Source organism: Acanthopagrus latus, chromosome 2 (assembly GCF_904848185.1).
Source record: "Acanthopagrus latus isolate v.2019 chromosome 2, fAcaLat1.1, whole genome shotgun sequence".
In the NCBI taxonomy this organism is placed as follows: domain Eukaryota; kingdom Metazoa; phylum Chordata; class Actinopteri; order Spariformes; family Sparidae; genus Acanthopagrus; species Acanthopagrus latus.
This window is the reverse complement of record NC_051040.1, coordinates 31295196-31313983: the sequence shown is the minus strand read 5'-3', so window position 1 is coordinate 31313983 and position 18788 is coordinate 31295196. Positions and strand designations below refer to the sequence as shown.

Sequence of the window (18788 nt, the reverse complement as noted above, 5' to 3'; positions counted from 1 at the left end):
AGAGAGAGAGAGAGACAGAGAGAGAGACAGAGAGAGAGAGAGAGAGAGAGACAGAGAGAGAGACAGACAGAGAGAGACAGACAGACAGACAGACAGACATTATAAAACCCCAGCACAACACTGGAGTCTCTGTAGGCTACTGACAGCGCTGTCAGAGCAGGGCTAGTGCTACACATTTTGGGGCCATCAGCTTTCAGAAGACAGCTGTAGATTTGCCAGTGTTTTGTTTTCAGATTTGGGATTTCGTTGTATATTATTTTTTTTTATATGTTTATTTTTCAGATATATTTGATCAAACACTTAACCATGATTATACCCATGTAATATCAAACATGAGTTTAACACTACAATTTGACAAAAATCACAAATTTCATTTCGGGCTTACTAAATTTCCCATGGACCCACTCACCCACCCACTGCCTACAGGTACTGGGGACTAGCTATATTAAGGGCGGTTTCACACCTGCTTTGTTTAGTTCAGTCGAACCCTGGGCGTTTAGCCCCATGGTGCAGTTTGTTTGGGAAGGTGTGAATACATCAATCGCACAGAGGTGGGGACCAAAACAACCAGACCGAGACCACCTCTTCAACAAGGTATTGGTCCAGTTGTTTTGGTCCCCACCTCAGTGTGATTGATGTGTTCCAAACAAACTCTGTTCGTTTGTGGTGAGAACATGATCCAACCTCGATCCGACCCAAATGCAGGAATCATCAGTGCTTAACCCCAAATTTCCACTGGACACGCGTCCGCTGTGCATGGCTCCGATCTGGTTTTGCTCCGCCATCCGCAGTCCGGCAACCCCCACCGGTTGTGTTTTGAGTCTGCCACAGCACAGTATGGTAGACAGCTGGTGTCGCGAGGCCGAGGAATTCCCGCGATAATCGCATGATCACTCTCGACCGCAGTTATAGGTATGTGTTCCCGACCAAAGTATTAACAGAGGAGCTTGTGTTTGTCTCTTTTCTGAGATGTGTGTGCTGATGTCAGCACAGAGTGTTTAACATTGAAAAGTAACCGAATGTCATAATGATGTTTCAGTGCTTGACTTCCTGTCTGTTCAGTGCTAAATTCAGCTGAATTGCTGCGTTGTTTTCGAAATTCAGACCAATTACAGGGCAGTTTCCTTGAGCATCACACATTTTGGTCTGCTTGTAAATGGCGCTGTGTGAACACAAACCAAATGGGAGGCAATATGCAACATTGCAACAAGTTGGTCCCTGATCGGAGTTCTTTAATAGTTAGTACCAAGTCCCAATCCGATACTTAGCCTTAACTCAGGGGTGCCCAAATTCTTCCCAGTGGAGGGCCAAAATTGAATGTGGGGCAAGGGTCGTGGCCAAAATGTTCATTTTGAAGTACACTAAGCTAAATATGGGTGTATATATAACATTCGTGTGCAAAATATACACTATTACAAAGTAATTTTGGAAAATGAATGACAGTTTATTGTGCTACATTCTTAACTGGCCTGAACAAGCATTGTAAAATCAGTGTACAGTACTTACTTAAAGACATTAAGAGCAATATAATTTCAGTAACAAAATTGGAACAAAACATGCCCCCATGGGACCAAAATACATTCCACACTGGTTTGAATGATCATTTTATGTCAAGAATAGTCGTAGTATGGTGTTACATTTGAGTCAAAAGTCGATAACACATCTGCACGTGCAGCTCTCTCTTCGCGCATAAATTATTTTGTGTCACATGGGCAGATTTCAACTGCTGCGCACACTTGTTTGATCTTTGCGCAGATATTCAGCAGCAGATTGAAGCAGAGGCAGGTGCGAGTGAGTAAAAAACAACAGCGACACGCACAACAACACTGTGCAGATGCTTTGCGAGTGCTGGCTCGCTCCTGCGCTCACTCTCTCTCTCCACTGTGCTCGCCCATGGAGAAGCTCTGCACACTCGAAGCAAGGACTTTTGGCACTTTGTGGCCAGAGACAAAAGCTGACCCCACCCTCTTCCAATTGGTCAGTTTCCAGCCCCCCACGTGGGTGCCCTTTCAATTTTCTGCTGATGACAGTTTCCGTCACAGACAGGAAGCTCAGTGGTAGCAGCAGCAAATTGGAAGAAGAAGAAGGAGGACGAGGAAGAAGAAGAAAAAGAAGCTTTTTGTAACAGCACTTTATTTACAGTTGGTTTAAAAACCAGCAAACAGTTGTACAATCAATAAGTCAGTTGAGGAATGCAGCAAAAATTACTTCTCCACCGGTCACCCACAACAGCTCCTCATGAGCCCACTGCTATTCAAACACATTTATGTTCCCTGTGATCCTGTGGAAGCAAAACTCCAGCCTCAGTCTGGCCTTTACGTTGTACTTCCACAGGGTCACAGGGTCAAGAGTCGGCCCACCCTGCAGTCTGTCCCTAAGCGTCAGGTAGATTGACAATTTGGCTTTGCCAATTGAAAAGTTTAGGAGCTGACACTTTGCTTTTTCTGTTTTTTTAAAACCAACTCCACAGATAAAAATGGGTGTGGTAAACAGGACACCAAATAGGTTAAAAACACAGGTTAAAATATTAAATCTCTCTCAGTCAGCCCGCAGAATGGGCACTCATTTAAAACACTGCGAATAAGAACAGATAAAAAGGCATTGGTTGCAATGGCACCATGTAAAATCCTCCACTGGAGATCTCCAGTTCTCTTTTTTAGAGGGGGTTTGTACAGTGTTCTCCACTGAGGGCTCAGCATTCTGTGAAGAGTTTTTACACAACTTGTGTCAGAGTCTTTTTGTCTGTCTTGTGCAGGCTTAGTTTTTCCCATTGTTGTGCTTCAGTAGGGGGCCGCTGAGCTCCGTGAACCCAGGGCACAGGTGGATCTCCGGGTACGGGTCTGTAGGGTCGGGCTCAGCTTCTCCCCTGCTGTGCTTCAGGAGAAGGACTTTCTCCCTCTCGGTCAGCCTCGACTTCCACAGCTCCAGGCTCCTCTGCATCAGTCGGACAGAGCGCACCCCCAGCACCAAGCTCAGAGCCCGGCTGTCCATGAGTGCTGGTCCTGCTGCTTCTACCAGCTGACTCAGGCAGACAAAGTTTGACCTGCACAGTGCCCCCATCAGCCCAGGCACGGTGTTGCAGCACACATCCAGCCTGGCACCACAGATTAGAGGCTCCTTTAATAACCGGTACAGAGAGTCACATTTTTCTCTTCTTTTACTTTTAAACAGCGCCCAGGATTTAAGAAACACCCTGATAAAAAGGAGGTAACCCACCTAACTTTAGAAATTTAAAATCAGTTAAAACCAGAGTAGCATGCAGGCCCAGGTTATTAACACGCCTGAGTATGCATGTCTCTCCACACCAGATCCTCAGGTCCAGTCAGATATCTCTGAATAAACTGGGTCCTGAAGGTGGCTGTTCTACTAGCCAGGTGGACCAGGCCCTGGCCCCCCTCATCTCTGGATAAAAACAACACCGACTGTGGAACCCAGTGCTTTTTACTCCAGAAGAAATTGACCATCTTTGCTTGAATTTGAGCAATGAGACCTGATGGAGGGTCCAGACAGGCTAACCGGTGCCATAAGAGAGAGGCGGGGACAGGCCAAGACAGGCTTTGAGGGAGAACTGGGAGGCCCTCATGCCACTCACCAACAGCAAGGGCCTCGCTCTTCCTCCAGTTCACCCTCGCAGTCGACACAACAGAAAACTTGTCGATTACAAAGTTTAAAATACACACATCCTGTTGATCTTTGATAAAAACAACAACATCATCAGCTAAGCAGATAAAACAACGCTACTGTTAAAACCAGGTAAAACCAGGCCTCGAACAGATGATCTTATCTTTTGTAGAAGGGGTTCCAGGGAGAGCGCATAGAGCATCCCCGACAGGGCACAGCCCTGCCGGACACCTCTATGCATTCTAAAAGGAGCACACAAGCCGCCATTAAACTTCAGCACTCTCTCAATGTCACTGTACAGCACCTTGATCTTGGCTATGAGACCAGCGCTGAACCCAAACCTCTCCATGACCTCCCAAAGGAAGTACGTCTGCTCCATGGTTCCTCTCAGTCTCTTGGCCAAGACTTTGGACAGAATTTTGTAGTCAGTGCAGAGGAGAGAGACAGGAAGCCAGTTTTTGATGTCTTGCAGATTTCCTCTTTTTGGCAAGAGGGTGATGACGGCTCTCCGACAGGACAGAGGCAGTGACCCAGACACCAGGCTCTCGTTAAAAACATCCAAGATGTCCTGGGCCAAGATGTTTCAAAAAGCCTTGTAGAACTCGACTGTGAGGCTGTCGATGCCTGGAGCCTTTCTCCCCTGCATGCTCTGCAGCGCAGCATACAGCTCTGTATTGTCAGTGGGCTGTCGAGCTCTGAATTAGCCTCTCTGGATATTTGAGGAAGTCCACTACAGACCCCCTCCATCAGTTCTTTGTTGCTCTTGTATTCGCTCTTAAATAATGAGGCATAAAACTCGACAGCTCTTTTCCTGATTAGGCCCGGCTCCATCAGCTCATGTCCTGTCTCAGAGAGCAGAGAGTGGATCTGTCTCTTCTGTCCTCGTCTCTTCTCAAGTCCAAAGAAGAAACTTGATGGAGCATCCATCTCCGTGATGTTCTGAATCCGGGACCTGACCAGTGCACCCTGTACTTTAGTGTCCAGCAGGTTGGCTAAAGTAACCTTTTTAGTCTTGAGGATTTCAATAAAATGATCCACAATATCAGTCTCCAGATCTCTGATAGATCTGGTGATGTCACGTGTGACATTGAGCGTGTGCTGTTGACACAGAAGTTTAATTTGTACTTTTCCATGGTCCCACCACTGCCTCAGACTGACAAACTCATTTTTTTCTGTCTAAAGTCATGCCAAAAATAGCTAAAAGCCTCTCTGAAAGATTTGTCAACAGTTAAAACAGAGTTAAAATGCCAATCAGCGTTTTTAGGTTAAATGTTTCTGATAAAAACGTTGCATAAAACCAAAGAATGGTCTGTAAACCCAACTGGTAAAATCTTACACATTTTCACAACACTAATTCCATGCTTAAAAACATAAAAATGATCAAGTCTGGCCAAAGAGATTCTGTTTTCTCTTACGTGGGACCATGTGTACTGTCTGTAGCCTGTGTGCATCCTTCTCCACACGTCCACCAGGTCACAGGAGGAGACCACTTGCCTCAAGGCATGTTGGGATACTGGATGAGGCTCTGCATGGTTGCGATCTAAAATCTCATTTTCAGTACAGTTAAAATCCCCACCCATGAATAAATAGTCCTCCGAGTCACAGCTGCTTAAAACATCATTCACCTTTTCAAAGAAGTGTTTCCTCTCTGTACCGTTGTTCGGAGCATAGATGTTGATAAAAACCACGTTAAAATGTTCAAAACGAGTTTTGACTAAAAAGCACCTCCCCTCCACAACATGCTTGACCACCAGAGAGGTTGGAGTAAAACCTCCAGAGAACAGGAAGCCCACTCCTACACTGAGGGTGGTGTTATGGCTTAAAATCACTTCTCCTTTCCATTTTCTGCTCCAGTCTGCCTCGTTTCCAACACCACTGTGTTTTTCTTGTAAAAACAGGACATCAATGTGTTTCAGTTTTGCCATTTCAAACACTACTGCCCTCTTTCGCGTCTCTCTAGCATCATTGACATTCAAACTGCTTATTTTAAAAACACCCATAATGATGGAGATGTTTAAAAACAAGACTAGAAACAATCAATGAAATAAATAAAAATAAAATCTGTTCATCCATCCTCATTAAAAAGCAAGTTGTTTTCTGACTTTACTGATCAGTTTTTTCAGCCTATACACTTCCTGATCTGTCAGCAGGTTCTATGTACAGCCAGCTGGAGTGTGTGTGACTCGCAGCCCACGCTTGGTACCTCCATATCATCCACTGCTTTTTACATATTTCCTATGTTGTCACGTAAAATGATGTGGACGTGTTGCTTGTCTATTTCACATGCGTTCATCATCTCCTCGACTGCCTCTTTTACATGCTCTGCTGTATGAGACCCACAAAACTGGTGTGCATACCGGCATGCTGTAACTTGAAAGTGGAAGACATGTAATGTAATGCCGAGATGGTAGGGCATACCGGGGATTCAAAAAGCCCAGGTGACAAAGAAAACCCTGATCCTCTACCACGGAGATGAGCTGGTTATCCAGAGCGATTAATTTAATTACCTTATTTGTAATATTTTTGCCCATGTTGCAATGTCTGATTCCGATCGAGTGATTGGCCCCGATTTCCGATCATGTGATTGGATCAGGACATCCCTAGTTTGTATCAAATTCTAAGTTGAGTGCAAACTGGCTTACAGCAAAAGAGGTGAATAGAGTCATTTACCTTTTGAGGTGCTCTGTCTGAACACACCTCAAAAATCTCAGGTTTAATACCAACCAGATTTTGTGATGTGATGATTTTTAACTTTGCTGCCTCCTCTGTCCTCTCTTCACTCAACATCAATGGACTCTGTCACTCACCGTGTCTTACATAGATGAGTGTTGCCTCCACTGCCATGACAGCTGCACATGCCTTACAACATAAAAAGATAGAAAATTCCGAAATTGCTTTATTATATATAATACTGGGGAAAAACATTTTAAGTGAGGGAAAATAAAGTTGTTTGAATTGAACTGAATTGAATTGAATTGAACTGAAAATATCACAACATTTGATAATGACCCATAATGGCCCGGGCTTATTTTATTCCTCACTTAGCCTCTACTTTGCTGTACTTGCACTCTATCTAGACAGCTTCGCCCAGCCTCCCAGACCCTGTGCAGCTAGCTGGGTATAGCTTGTGGCCTTTGTTACTTGTTCATTCACCTGGTCTGCCACTGTGCCTCCCTCTGTTGCTCACGACCCTGCTTGGAGCAGGTTGGACCTGCTGTTTATTTTCTTGATGTTTCTCTTCAGTTGACTTTTTTCATCAGATCCCATGCTGCTGCTGCCTCCTTGTCTCATCCTTAGCTCTGTCTTTCTGTGTTTCACTTCTCAACAGAAACTAAACACAACATTGATTAACTTTAGGTAATGGAGTAATACATTATATCATAATAGTAACTTACAATGATTTAGTAATCATGTACTAATGGCACCCCTCTTAATTAAGGTGCTTTTTATACAATTTATATTATTTATTTATACATTATATAATAGTTTATGAAGCCTCTGCTTAACAGTTAGCTCATGTGTCTGTTGATCATTCGTTAATGGTGTAAATATTAATTATACATTATGGAATTCTAAAGATCATATTAACATTAGCAAATACAAGAATAGGCATTAACCAATGGCTAAATAATACATTAACAACCATTAAGTTATCGTCAACATTTGTCTCTTGTTAACACTTATTAAGGGTTTACATAACCTCAGTCTCATATTTTTTTTAAATATATCTGAATTATCTTATCTTATCTTAACTATAAGAGTATATACAGGAGGGGTTTTGTTATGTCAGTCATATAATATGTAAACAACATCACAGAGTGAATCCAACTGTGCTGTGTGGTTTGTAGGTATGACACTGGTAAAGATGGCTTCATCGACCTGATGGAACTAAAGCTGATGATGGAGAAGCTGGGAGCTCCACAGACGCACCTGGGCCTCAAGAACATGATCAAAGAAGTGGACGAAGACTTTGACGGAAAACTAAGTTTCAGAGAGGTGAGAGCAGGACTTCATTAGGCATTGGTGTGTCCTCTTACTGTGCAGTGTGACTTGCTGACTGGGGATCCTGTGTTATTTTTTGTAGGAGTATTATAGTTTGGAATGCATATGCATCCAAGTGTGGGGTGAATATATTACTGGTAATTATGAATCAAAAGTGTAAAGAATGATCAGACCGGTATTATTTTTGGACTCACTGCATCAATAATTCCTCTCATTCTTAAGTGACTTTAACCCCTCCTGTATTGTTTGTGTGTGTGTGTGTGTCTGTTGTTAATGTAATTCTTTTCCTGCTTGTATTTTAAGGTTTGACCATTTCTTTTTAATATTGGCAGCATTTCTTTCTTTCTGCCCCACTATGTTTTGCTTTGTTTATCAACCCAGTGTTTAGTTCATCAATTAAAACATATTGCCTGGCCTCAATCCCCTCTACTATCACAGTGATTTCATCTTCCTAAAAGTTTGGCTTGGTTTGTCTTGCTCTTGCTCTCAACATACAAGAAAGGTCAGAGCAGACTGTATCTGCTGAGGAAGCTTAGGTCCTTTGGGGTGCAAGAGGAACTCCTGACCTCTCTCTATGACTCTGTGGTGGCATCAGCCATTTTCTATGGAGTAGTCTGCTGGAGCAGCAGCATCTCGGCAGCAGACAGGAGGAGACTTGATAAACTTATCAAGAAGGCCAGCTGCATCCTGGGATGCCCTCTTGACTCAGTGCAGGTGGTGGGAGAGAGCAGGATGATGGACAAGCTGTCATCGCTGCTGGTGCAGGAGTCCCGCCCCCTGCAGGACACTATCTCAGCACTGGGCAGGTCCTTCAGCAACAGACTGATACACCCTAAGTGTGTGAAGGAGAGGTATCGCAGGTCCTTCCTTCCTGCTGCTGTCAGACTTTACAACCAGCACTGCTCCCAATAGCCTATAGACCTCACTCTGTGCCCTGCACTGTGCAGTATGTCTGCACAAGGTCACTTCTGTATTTGCACTATCTGGTCAATTTCCTTAACACCCATATTTATTCCATATTCATTATTTCTATTTAAAATCTATGTATAGAAAAAGAAAACAAAACAAAAAACTACTATTAATTTTGCACTATATCATGTAAATATGTATATATGTCTATTTCTTCCCTTTTTAATTTTATTGCTTATTTTTACTATTTGTAAAAATTTGTTTCCGTTCTTGTTTTTTTTTTTGTAATATTCTGTCGCTGCTGTGACAGATTTCCCCGTCTGCGGGACATTAAAGGATTTCTGTTTCTGATTCTGATTTATCTATAGCTATACATGACTAAACCCCTCAGCTGTACTGCAATATATAGGGGGAATTTACAAGGCAGGCGTCATCAATTTAAGTTGATGGGAGATTAATAGATCACAGGCCTATACATGTGAATCGAACGATAAGCACTCTGTTGAAGTTCAAGTATAAATCCAAGAACATTTTTATCAGTTAGGTTTATCAGTTAAGTCAGGACAGAATACTCCCGACTCCCGACATCAGTTTGCTAATGTTAGCAAACTAGCTAACCAGCTAGCCAAAGGTAGCTCTGGGAGCTGCTTACCGGACGCCGAATCTCCTCGCCGGCTGTGGGTATGCTGGCGGTGTGCGAATCCTGCCTCCCCACCCTCTCAATTCTGAGGGACAGCACCTCTGGTCTGAAGGCTGACCTCAAACAGAAGGACAAAATCCTTAGGGATTTCTCCACTGTCGCCACGAACCAGACGAAGCTTATCTCCCACCTGAGGACATCTGGCGCTGGTGACCGGAGCATGACGACCATGGACAACACCACCTGCCATGGACCAGCTCGGTCACCACCGAAATTCCGGAACACTGGTTTCACTAGCAAGGACCACGCTGTCAATGAGATGCGTTTAAGGATTTATTTGGTGACAAAGGAAGACAAAAGTTTCGAAGATCTTGGTTCTTTTTATGTCTTAGAGTGTGTTGTGGAGATTCTTTCGGAGAATCTGCCACCGCTCCCGGGCAGCGACGGACCCCCTCATGGAACTATGAAGGAGAAGAGAGAAAGAAGAAACAGGGAGAGAGAAATAGGTTGGGGGGGACGGGCGCAGAATACGAGAGCGAAGCAGAGGTGAGGGTCAGGTGGTTATTTATAGAAATGTGGAAGTTGGTGCTGTTGAGTTGTGGTCTTGCTCCTGAAACTTCACCAATAAAGCTTCAATTCACTAGCAAGGACCACACTGTCAATGAGATGCGTTTAGGGATTTATTTGGTGACAAAGGAAGACAAAAGTTTCGAAGATCTTGGTTCTTTTCATTTCTTAGAGTGCATTGTGGGGATTCTTTTGGAGAATCCGCCACCGCTCCCGTGCAGCGACAGACCCCCAAAAACCTCCAATTACTTGAGAGGCGATTGAGCGGATCTGAGATCTTTGAGATCTGAACAGATGTAGCGGTGGTATGTTTGGGAGGACCAGTGGCCCATGAGATGTATGAAGTGTTCTGGAACGCCATTACGGGAGGCTGAAGTGGCAGCTCCGATTCTGAAGGAGTGCCCGGAGTAGTTGTCAGGCTAAATGCCAGATAATGAGAGCACGTGGTGAAAGTGATGGTGGAACCAGAATCGAGTAGCCACTTGGCTGGATTCAGAGATGAAGAGCGGATCTGTCATTGTTGTGCTTTGAGATTTACGGAATTGCAAGAAGTTTGCGAGGGTTTCGAAAGGATTCAGTGGTGATTGGACCTTGAAGAAGAAGACGGGTGTAGATGGACCAAATTGGTTGGTGTTGGTTGGCTTTAAGTGGAACACCATAGTGTTATCTGAAAAGCGAGACAAGTCAGAGATGCAGGCCTGACGGCTTGGGTTGAAGTGAATGGTTGAGGAGGTGAATTCGGAGCTTTTGAGGAAACCAAGAAAGGCTAGCAAGAACATGGCTTCCAGGGTTTGGGTGACTTGAAGAGTGCTGTACCCAGAATGGATTGTGTGGAGGCAGATGGACAGCAAGTCGGTGGTAAGAGGAAGATGACAAGGGTTTTTTGCTGGCTTTTGGCGTAGGAGTCCTTTGAGGAGGGAAGTTATCTGGGGATGGCTGGTGGCCAGGCCCGAACTGCCAGTTATTAACTTGTAGCAGAAGCTAATACTGCTAAGGTACGCTTTGATGGTGTGTGTTTTGATTGCCATGATGAAGTGAGTGTAAGTGATGAAAGAAGTCAAGGTGATAAGATCGAATGACGGAAAGGTTATGTTGTATTGGTCATGGAAGTGGTGGAAGCTTTTCCAGGCTGTCCAGTAGGAAGAGAGGGTTGAGGGTGATAGGCTATTGATGATGGAGCTCTGGGATTTGTTTATCAGGGGTATTAGCGCTGGATTTACAAGTTGAAAGTCAGTGCTGAATATGGAGGAACTGGCGTTGGGAAGGTATCAGTGTGAGGTGCCAAGCCTCTGAACTTCTGAAACAAGAAACGGGAAAGAGAGTCAGCGATGGAGTTAGCGTGACCGGGAACATGAGCTGCACGGAGAACATATTGGTGTGTGACGGAGTGCCAGATGAGGCGCCGTGTGAATGGCATGATGGAAGGGTAGTTGGAGCGTCCTTTGTTGATTATGTCTACGACTGAGCACGACTGAGATTGTCTGAGTATATGAGAATGGACTTGCGGGACCATTCATGTCCCCACAGTTGAGGTGACCCAAAAGGGACAGAAGTTGACATTTGGTGCAGCTCGGGGAGTGGAGGAAATTGGAGATCAGGAGGCTGATTCGGTTGAGCTTTTCGAACGAGGTATGGAATCCCGTGGTTGTTGGACAGGATCCAACACAGGGCCTCAGACAGGGTGTCAAAGAGTTTGGGGCTGCTTTTGCAGCCGAATGTGAGCCTGACGGCAAAGTAATATGCACTACGCCAGCGGACATCGAAGAAACGCCAGAAGTCGGGGTGGATGGGGAGGACTTTGAAGGCGCTGGTGATATTGGTTTTTGAGAGCCATGATCCTTTACCAGCGAGTTTAATAAGGGCGATGGCATGGTTGATGGTGGCGTGGTGAAGGGAAAAATCTTCACTTGGGATCAAGCTATTGATGCTGCCGTACTGCCGTGGGGTCCTGAAAAATCAATGATGATGCATTTCCTTAAATAAGAAACTGAACGAACTCTGGATCAGGGTGGTTATGAAGTGCCTCTGCTAAAGCTGTGATGTTAATAGGTGTCGATAAGTGCTCTCCTGGCTTCAGCGAGGTAGGGTTGTGCGGGCATGCTGGGAGGGTGTGGCTCCCGCTGCAGAAGGAGCAGATGTGGAGGAAGCAGCACTGGGACATGGTGCATCTGGTGCTGTTGAAGTTGTTGTAGATGGAATGACCTCCTTGGTGCAAGATGCGTCTGCCTTTTTTATCTATGCCACTGGTAATGGGAAAGATGACAGAAGGTGCAGATGACACCTGTTTAGGGGGTATGGTAGCTAGTGGAGCTGCCGACGACAGGCGAGAGAATGCTGAAACTCTCGTTTGGCTTTGATGTGGCTCAGTGTTGGTGGGGATGGAGCAAGAAGAGGCTGGGTGAGATAGGGCACCACAAAGGGAGCATGTGAGGGCCGCACGGGCGGTGAAGATGCGACAAATCAATCTTGTTGTCGAGAGTGCCCTAGTAGGTGGCCTCGTTAAACTGTGAGATGCGGGCTGCAGCTTCAGAGGTGAAGTGGGTGTGGTATCGATAGAAACCATTGCTTCCAAAGCAGAGGGCCAGATTTAGAATAATGGACAAGTAATTGTCCAGTTCGTTGCGTCGTGTGGAGAATTTGGAACAGAGAACGTCTCTGTAAAGGGAAAAGGTGTAAGCGAACTCTGTAGGAGTAAGCTCTCTGGAACGTGAGGGTGCTCTCACTTTATAGTGGGGGCACCCTTCGTATCCTTCAATAAATCTGTCTGCAGGTGGTTGATGGAGGCAAGGCAAGATTAAGAGTGCGAGGTCAATGTAGTTATCGTTGATTATCTGCCTACGTAGACTGGTGAGAACTGGGGAAGGACGTGAAATGAAAGTGTTGGGGTGGTGAGCGGGAAGACTGGCTGTAGTCAGCGTGAAGTTAGAGGTTACCTGCTTGGGGGAACCCTGGGTGTTGGCTATGGTTGTTGGAAAAAAGCAGTGGGGGCGCTGGCATCCTGGTGCCAGGAGCCCCTGCTGAAACAGTGCCAGGAGCCCTGGCTGCAGCAAACTGCTGTCGTCATTGGAAAAACGCATCAAGGGGCGCTGGCATCTTGGTGCCAGGAGCCCCAGCTGGAACGAGGTGCTGAGGTTGTTTGAACAAAGCAGCAGGGGGAGCTGGCATCCCGGTGCCAAGAGCCCCCGCTGAAACAGGCTGCTGTGGTTGCTGGCACTAAGTAGTTGGGGTCACTGGCATCACGGTGCCAGGAGCCCCGGCTGCAGCAAGCTGCTGTCGTCATTGGAAAAACGCATCAAGGGGAGCTGGCATCCCGGTGCCAGGAGCCCCAGCTGGAACGAGGTGCTGAGGTTGTTTGAAAAAAGCAGCGGGGGGCGCTGGCATCCCGGTGCCAAGAGGAAAAAAGCAGCGGGGGGGCTCTCGCATCCCGGTGCCAGGAGCCCCCGCAAAGGTTAGCTGTGGTGATGGCTGAAACTGGATGGTGGTGGGTGCTGTGGCGTTTGCCCTTGTGGTTGTAGGTGGCTGTAGCTGGTGATGATAATCCTGATGGAAGTTGGAGGGTCCTGGAATCCAACTGGGCGCTCCCTCTGGAGTGTAGTGATGACGAGAAATGTTGGTGGAAACTCTGGAGTTGTTTTAATTGGCAGATGATCTCTGTCTCTGCTTTTGCTGCTTCTCTTTCTGTTCTCTTTGGGCTGTGTTATTGGATTGTACTGTCCCTTTAACAAGAGTGTCGACGTCACTGCCTGTAAGGGGGTGGGTGATGACGTCACCTGGAGGGGATCTGGTGTGGACGGAACAAGCAGCCATGAGGGGTGGAGGAAAAGTTGAGAAAAGTTTTACTTTATTGTCCATTCGGCGAAAAGTAATGCCTTTATCCTTTTGGAGTGTGGCTACTTTCCAGTCGGAGATTTTGGAGGATAAATGCAGGTCGGGGTCAGTCTTGACCGTAGCTCTGTTAACAGGAGGCAGAGTAGGGGCTAAGGAGTGACATCACATTTCTGCAAGTTTGTGCTCTACTTGTTAAACATGTCTTTGACAGTTGATCTGATACTGTCTCACTTTTGTTGCATTTATGGATAATGGGCATTGTCTTAGATTACTCCAGTAAAATTTGTTTAATTTCCAGTGCTGTGGGCTCTGCAGTGAAGGTACACTGCTGTCCACTCTGTGTGAGGAACATGGTCCCACTCTTGTGCAACTTAACAGAGGCAGAGAGGCATAATTGCTTTGGTACCCCTTCAGTTCTACTCATTATTTTACCTCTTTTTCAGAGGACATTCAACTTAAATCCACTTTCCACGAACACAAGCTCAAACAATGTTATGCCGTAGGAAATGGAGTTGTACTTTTGACGTTACAACCCAGATACTGCGCGCTGATGGCTGTTATTCGATTTATTTCTTCTGTGCGAAAGGCTGTGTCCAAAACTTATCACAGTGTTTCCCACACATATAATTGGTGGCCGTGTGCCACAGAATCAACACTGGCCACCACATATTGCGTTTCTTTTTCTTTCACTCACACTCTCACACACACAGCACCTCCCCTCTGTGCAAAGCGCATGTGTTTCCATTAAAAGGAGATCATCCGTTGAAGTAAAAGTGTGGAAGCTTGATATTTGTGCAGACAGCTGGCGAAAATCACATGTTCACGAAGGTTTGGTATCACTGCCCATGTAAACTGAGGGCAAATACACAGTTTGTCTATGAAAATAGCAATGAAACTACTATATGAAGATGTAATCCTCATAACCTCATGTGTTTGAACTATCTTACTGTAGTTCTTACTGATCTTCCGGAGAGCTGCAGCTGGAGAGCTGCAGGAGGAGAGTGGTCTGATGGCTCTGGCAAGACTGTCTGAGATCAATGTTTCCACTGAGGGAGTCATGGGGGCCAAGGACTTCTTTGAAGCCAAGGTACTATCTGTTTGTACTTAATGTTGTCTTGTCTAACATTTACATCTTCAGAGTGTTGGTTGGTTTCTTTCAGGGAATTGAAAACATTATGACTTAGGCATTTATTTTATGGGTTAGGGTGGGTGTTGGTCATCATTTTAATCACTGATGATATGACATTTGCTATATAGTTTCTAGACACAAAGAGACTAACAAACTGTAGTGGTCATATATTTGTGTTGTACACCTTCTATTGCAGAGCATGGGGCTTTAGATATATGTATGACATTTTAGATGTATGTATCAAACTGGGGATGTCTAAGATAACATTGGACACCTTTGTCTATGTAACATCACCTGGTCAGGACACACAAGCCTCATCATCAAGTTTAAGGAAACCTCCATCCACCTCCAAAGTAATGTGAAAGTGAGGAATAGATCTAGTGAAGAAGGTAAGTGGCTGCAGAAAAACAGTGGCCCTGTTCTGCAGCTCATTTCTGTAACAGTAGCTACTTTCTAACAAATTGCAAGTGTTTCTTTGTAGTGTTAAAAGATGCTAGGTTACTGTTAATGGGAAGGAACACTGTCATTTTGTGTGTTAACAGATGCAAGCTGTGTCTCAGGGCAGCAAGTTTGAGGCTGAGATTCGAGAGGAAAAAGAAGAACGCAAAAGACAGGACGTGGAGAAGAAACAGAGACAAGCCGCCTTCAAGCAGTTGCAATCCACCTTCTGCTCATGACCCGCCACAAGGGACTGATGAGAATTCCTGACATGCATGTCAGTGTTACTAAGATTTTAGAAATAGCTTCACACACCACTTATACTTTAACCAAACCAGAATTTGGCACTTTATAACAACAATGAAAAGATGCATTTAAAGTAAATACTCACTAAAATACTTGAAAATACCTGAGAATGCATCATAGGCAAGAGTTATTCATAACAGACTTTCTGCAACCATTCCACAGAAAACACAATGCAAAAACATGGCTTCAGATGTGTAAGGAAATATATACATAACACCACAAATGTGCATTTCTGTGGGCCATATGATGTTATTATTTACATACTTACTTAATACTATTCCTACTACTACTACTACTACTACTAATAATAATAATAATAATAAAGATGATAATAATAATAATAACAAAAATATGACATCATATAGTGTGTACACATTTTAGTGACAATGTAAGCCATATGCACTTTTTGACCACTGACTTTGACTCTTGGCTCCACTGACCAACATTAAACAGGTTGTAGTGTGACTGCCTTTACACAGTCTGTACATTGAAACAATCTGGACCACTGCTTTCAGTCCTAATGCTAAGCTAGTCTAACCACCACCTGACTCCAGTTTAGTACTTAAAGTGAAACTCTCACCACAATGCAACCTATGCTTTTTTTGTAAATGTACCTGAATCAAACCTTTGTGTCAAAGCATGATTATGACGAAAGAGGCACTTTTAAGATTTACAGTATTTTCGTTTTTTGGGTCAAACTCACTTTAAATGGAAGTGCTACGGGCAAATTAACGATAGCATCAAAATCACTATTTTTAAAACACTAAGAAGGCTGGACACAGCATGAAACTTTACATGTAGTATCACCAGGATCTCTACACATGAACATGAGCATTGAGAATATTGTTTATGTATACAGAGTTTACTAAAAAGAAGGTTTTTGAACAACTCATGTTAGCAGTAGCTAACATCCCAAAAATGGAGAGAGGGTAAATCTTAAAAGTGCCTCTTTCATCATAATTATGCTTTCACACAAAGGTTTGACTCATATACATTCAGAAAAAAGCCTAGGTTCTATTTTGCCAGGAGTTTCACTTTAAAACACAGGCATGACACTGACATCCATCTTCTCTTCTCCCTCCCAGAAAGAAAGAATACATTTCCGTAAATGTCAAACTGTTCCCAACAAGAACAGACTGTTTCTGTTTAACTATGCTTACCTGTTATAAGGGTAAGGGTAAGGTTGTAACAGTCAGACAGTTGATAAGTTGTCATACGAATTTGATGAACAGAGAAAGGACCCTCACCTTCTGTTGGACCACCATGGGACCTTATTTTAGAGAAAGCATGTACTGTAGTTAATAGAGAGAGAGAAATTTTTGATCCCTTTCGAATTGTGCCAAGAATGACATGTCATGTTTGTCATTTTAAAATATATATACATTTTTTTTGACCCAAAAGTCTGTTTGTCATGAAGCTGTTTATAAATAAGACTGTGATGTAGGTCATTAGAATTACTACACGGCCAACAGTTGTGTAAGTGTCATTGTCTTTTTTAATGCTCATTGAAAGCTTGTAGAGTTCATCCTGCATGTTAGCTAGTTCACAAAACTGACTAATGACCTTTTAATTTAATAAACATCAAATTTGTACATCATTTCACCACCTCACACATTTTATCTGAAATAAGATCCCTTTGGGCATACTGGAAGCGGAGAGACTTTCCCTCCCCATAACAGCATGCAATGCATGTGTTGTGTATACACTATGCAAAATAGACAAATGATAGATCTTCTGCAACCTTGTATGCATAACAAGTGACTGAAGCAACTGAGTCCCAAACTCAGAGTTGGGAGCACAGATTGAGAGACAGTGGTCAGGTTTCAGATGGTTTATCTCTAAAATGGAACTGATTTGCAATCCTGATCTTCAAAACTGTGGGATTGTGGTCTAGATTTGAAATGGGGGCTCACAAAAACACTTGATCCTACATTCCCCATAATGGATTTCATCATATGTTTTAAATCAACAAACTATGATAACTGCAATCCATTTTCACTGGCAGGATAGAATATTACTAAACTAATGTTGCTATGTATAATCAGTGCAGTGCCCTATAAGTGAGAGCAGTTATTTACTCAAAACATTACTGTTTGAGCTTTTGTAAGCAGCATCTTAAAATTGATATTTTAGTACTGACTATTTCAGGAGGCGTCAGAATGACTACCCCAGGATTAAGGGTCATCCATATACAACTGACAAATGAAGCAATGGCCTGAATCTGTAGGCTTGTCCCCAGATGTTCCCCTGACAGGGATTCCGTTGTTAATCGCTATGGCAATGTTCAGTCACAGCGTGCCACAAACTAAGACATGAAGCAATTCCCAAAACAGGTTGTTCATATTTCAATGAGCGACCAGAGCCCTAGTACTAAGTACATCTCCATGTCAGAAAATTACAGGACATGATTTAATACAGCAATCACAAATATCTTATAAAAATAACTTGGAATATGCTGGGTGGGTGGGATATAGATTTAATGTTGAGCCAGCCCATCACTGAGTCAAAGAGCTCAGTCTATTGTCTGTCAAGGCTCATTTAACTATGTGTGGTTGGTAAGTAGTAATAGAGCTCAGGGTCTGAACCAAGTGCTGTATTGTGAGCTTTGCTATCCAGCTATGTGATTAGCAATAGTTAAGAAAGGGGACCATAACACTTAAAAGAGACCCATTATGTTAATTTCCAGTTCTGTTTATATTCTGCGATTCCACTAGAGAAGCTTTGCACTAATTTGTAGAGTGGTCCTGAGAAGAGTGCTTGAATAACTTTCACAGAGTGGATGTGACTCTATGGTCATATCCCTATATTTCCTGGGTGTACTGTACCTGCAGCAGATGACCACATACAGTCGCAAAAGTTTACATGCACATGTTCAGAAACATGTATCTCATAGCAGTCCTGAGTTCCAATGATTTTCTACAACTATTTTTTCTGTGATGGTATGAGTGGAACACATACAACTTTGTCACAAAAACCTTTGAGGTTTGATTCAATAATGAATTTATTATAGGTCTTCTGAAAATGTGAAAAACTCTGCCTGCTCAAAAATATACATACAGTAATTCTAATGTTGGGTTTAAATGTCCCTTTTTTCATTTTCAGTTTACTAAGGCCTCTGGTTGATTTTTTTAACCACTCCTCCTGACAGAATTGTGAAGTTCAGCTAAATTTGTTGGCTTCCTGGCACAGACTTGTTTCTTCAGCACAGTCCATGTGTTTTTGATTTTTTGGGGGTTCAAGTCAGGACTTTGGAAATCCATTGCAAAACTTAACAGTGTCTTTCAACATGTGATCATCAGCAAACTTCAGTCAAGCTTTAAGGTCTCGCATTGGGACCAAGGACTTCTT

General features: G+C 43.8%; 1 protein-coding gene across 1 annotated transcript in view; it reads left to right on the top strand.

Moving 5' to 3' along the window:
- The window catches only part of efhd1 (EF-hand domain family, member D1), a 34399-nt gene extending 17362 nt beyond the window's left edge, over positions 1–17037 (top strand). The window contains exons 2-4 of the mRNA XM_037073746.1: positions 7470–7617; positions 14520–14654; positions 15239–17037. Of these exons, the coding sequence (XP_036929641.1) occupies positions 7470–7617; positions 14520–14654; positions 15239–15373 (418 nt within the window). The 3' untranslated portion in view covers positions 15374–17037. The remainder of the gene's footprint in view (positions 1–7469; positions 7618–14519; positions 14655–15238) is intronic.
- Positions 17038–18788: the final 1751 nt, after the last annotated feature.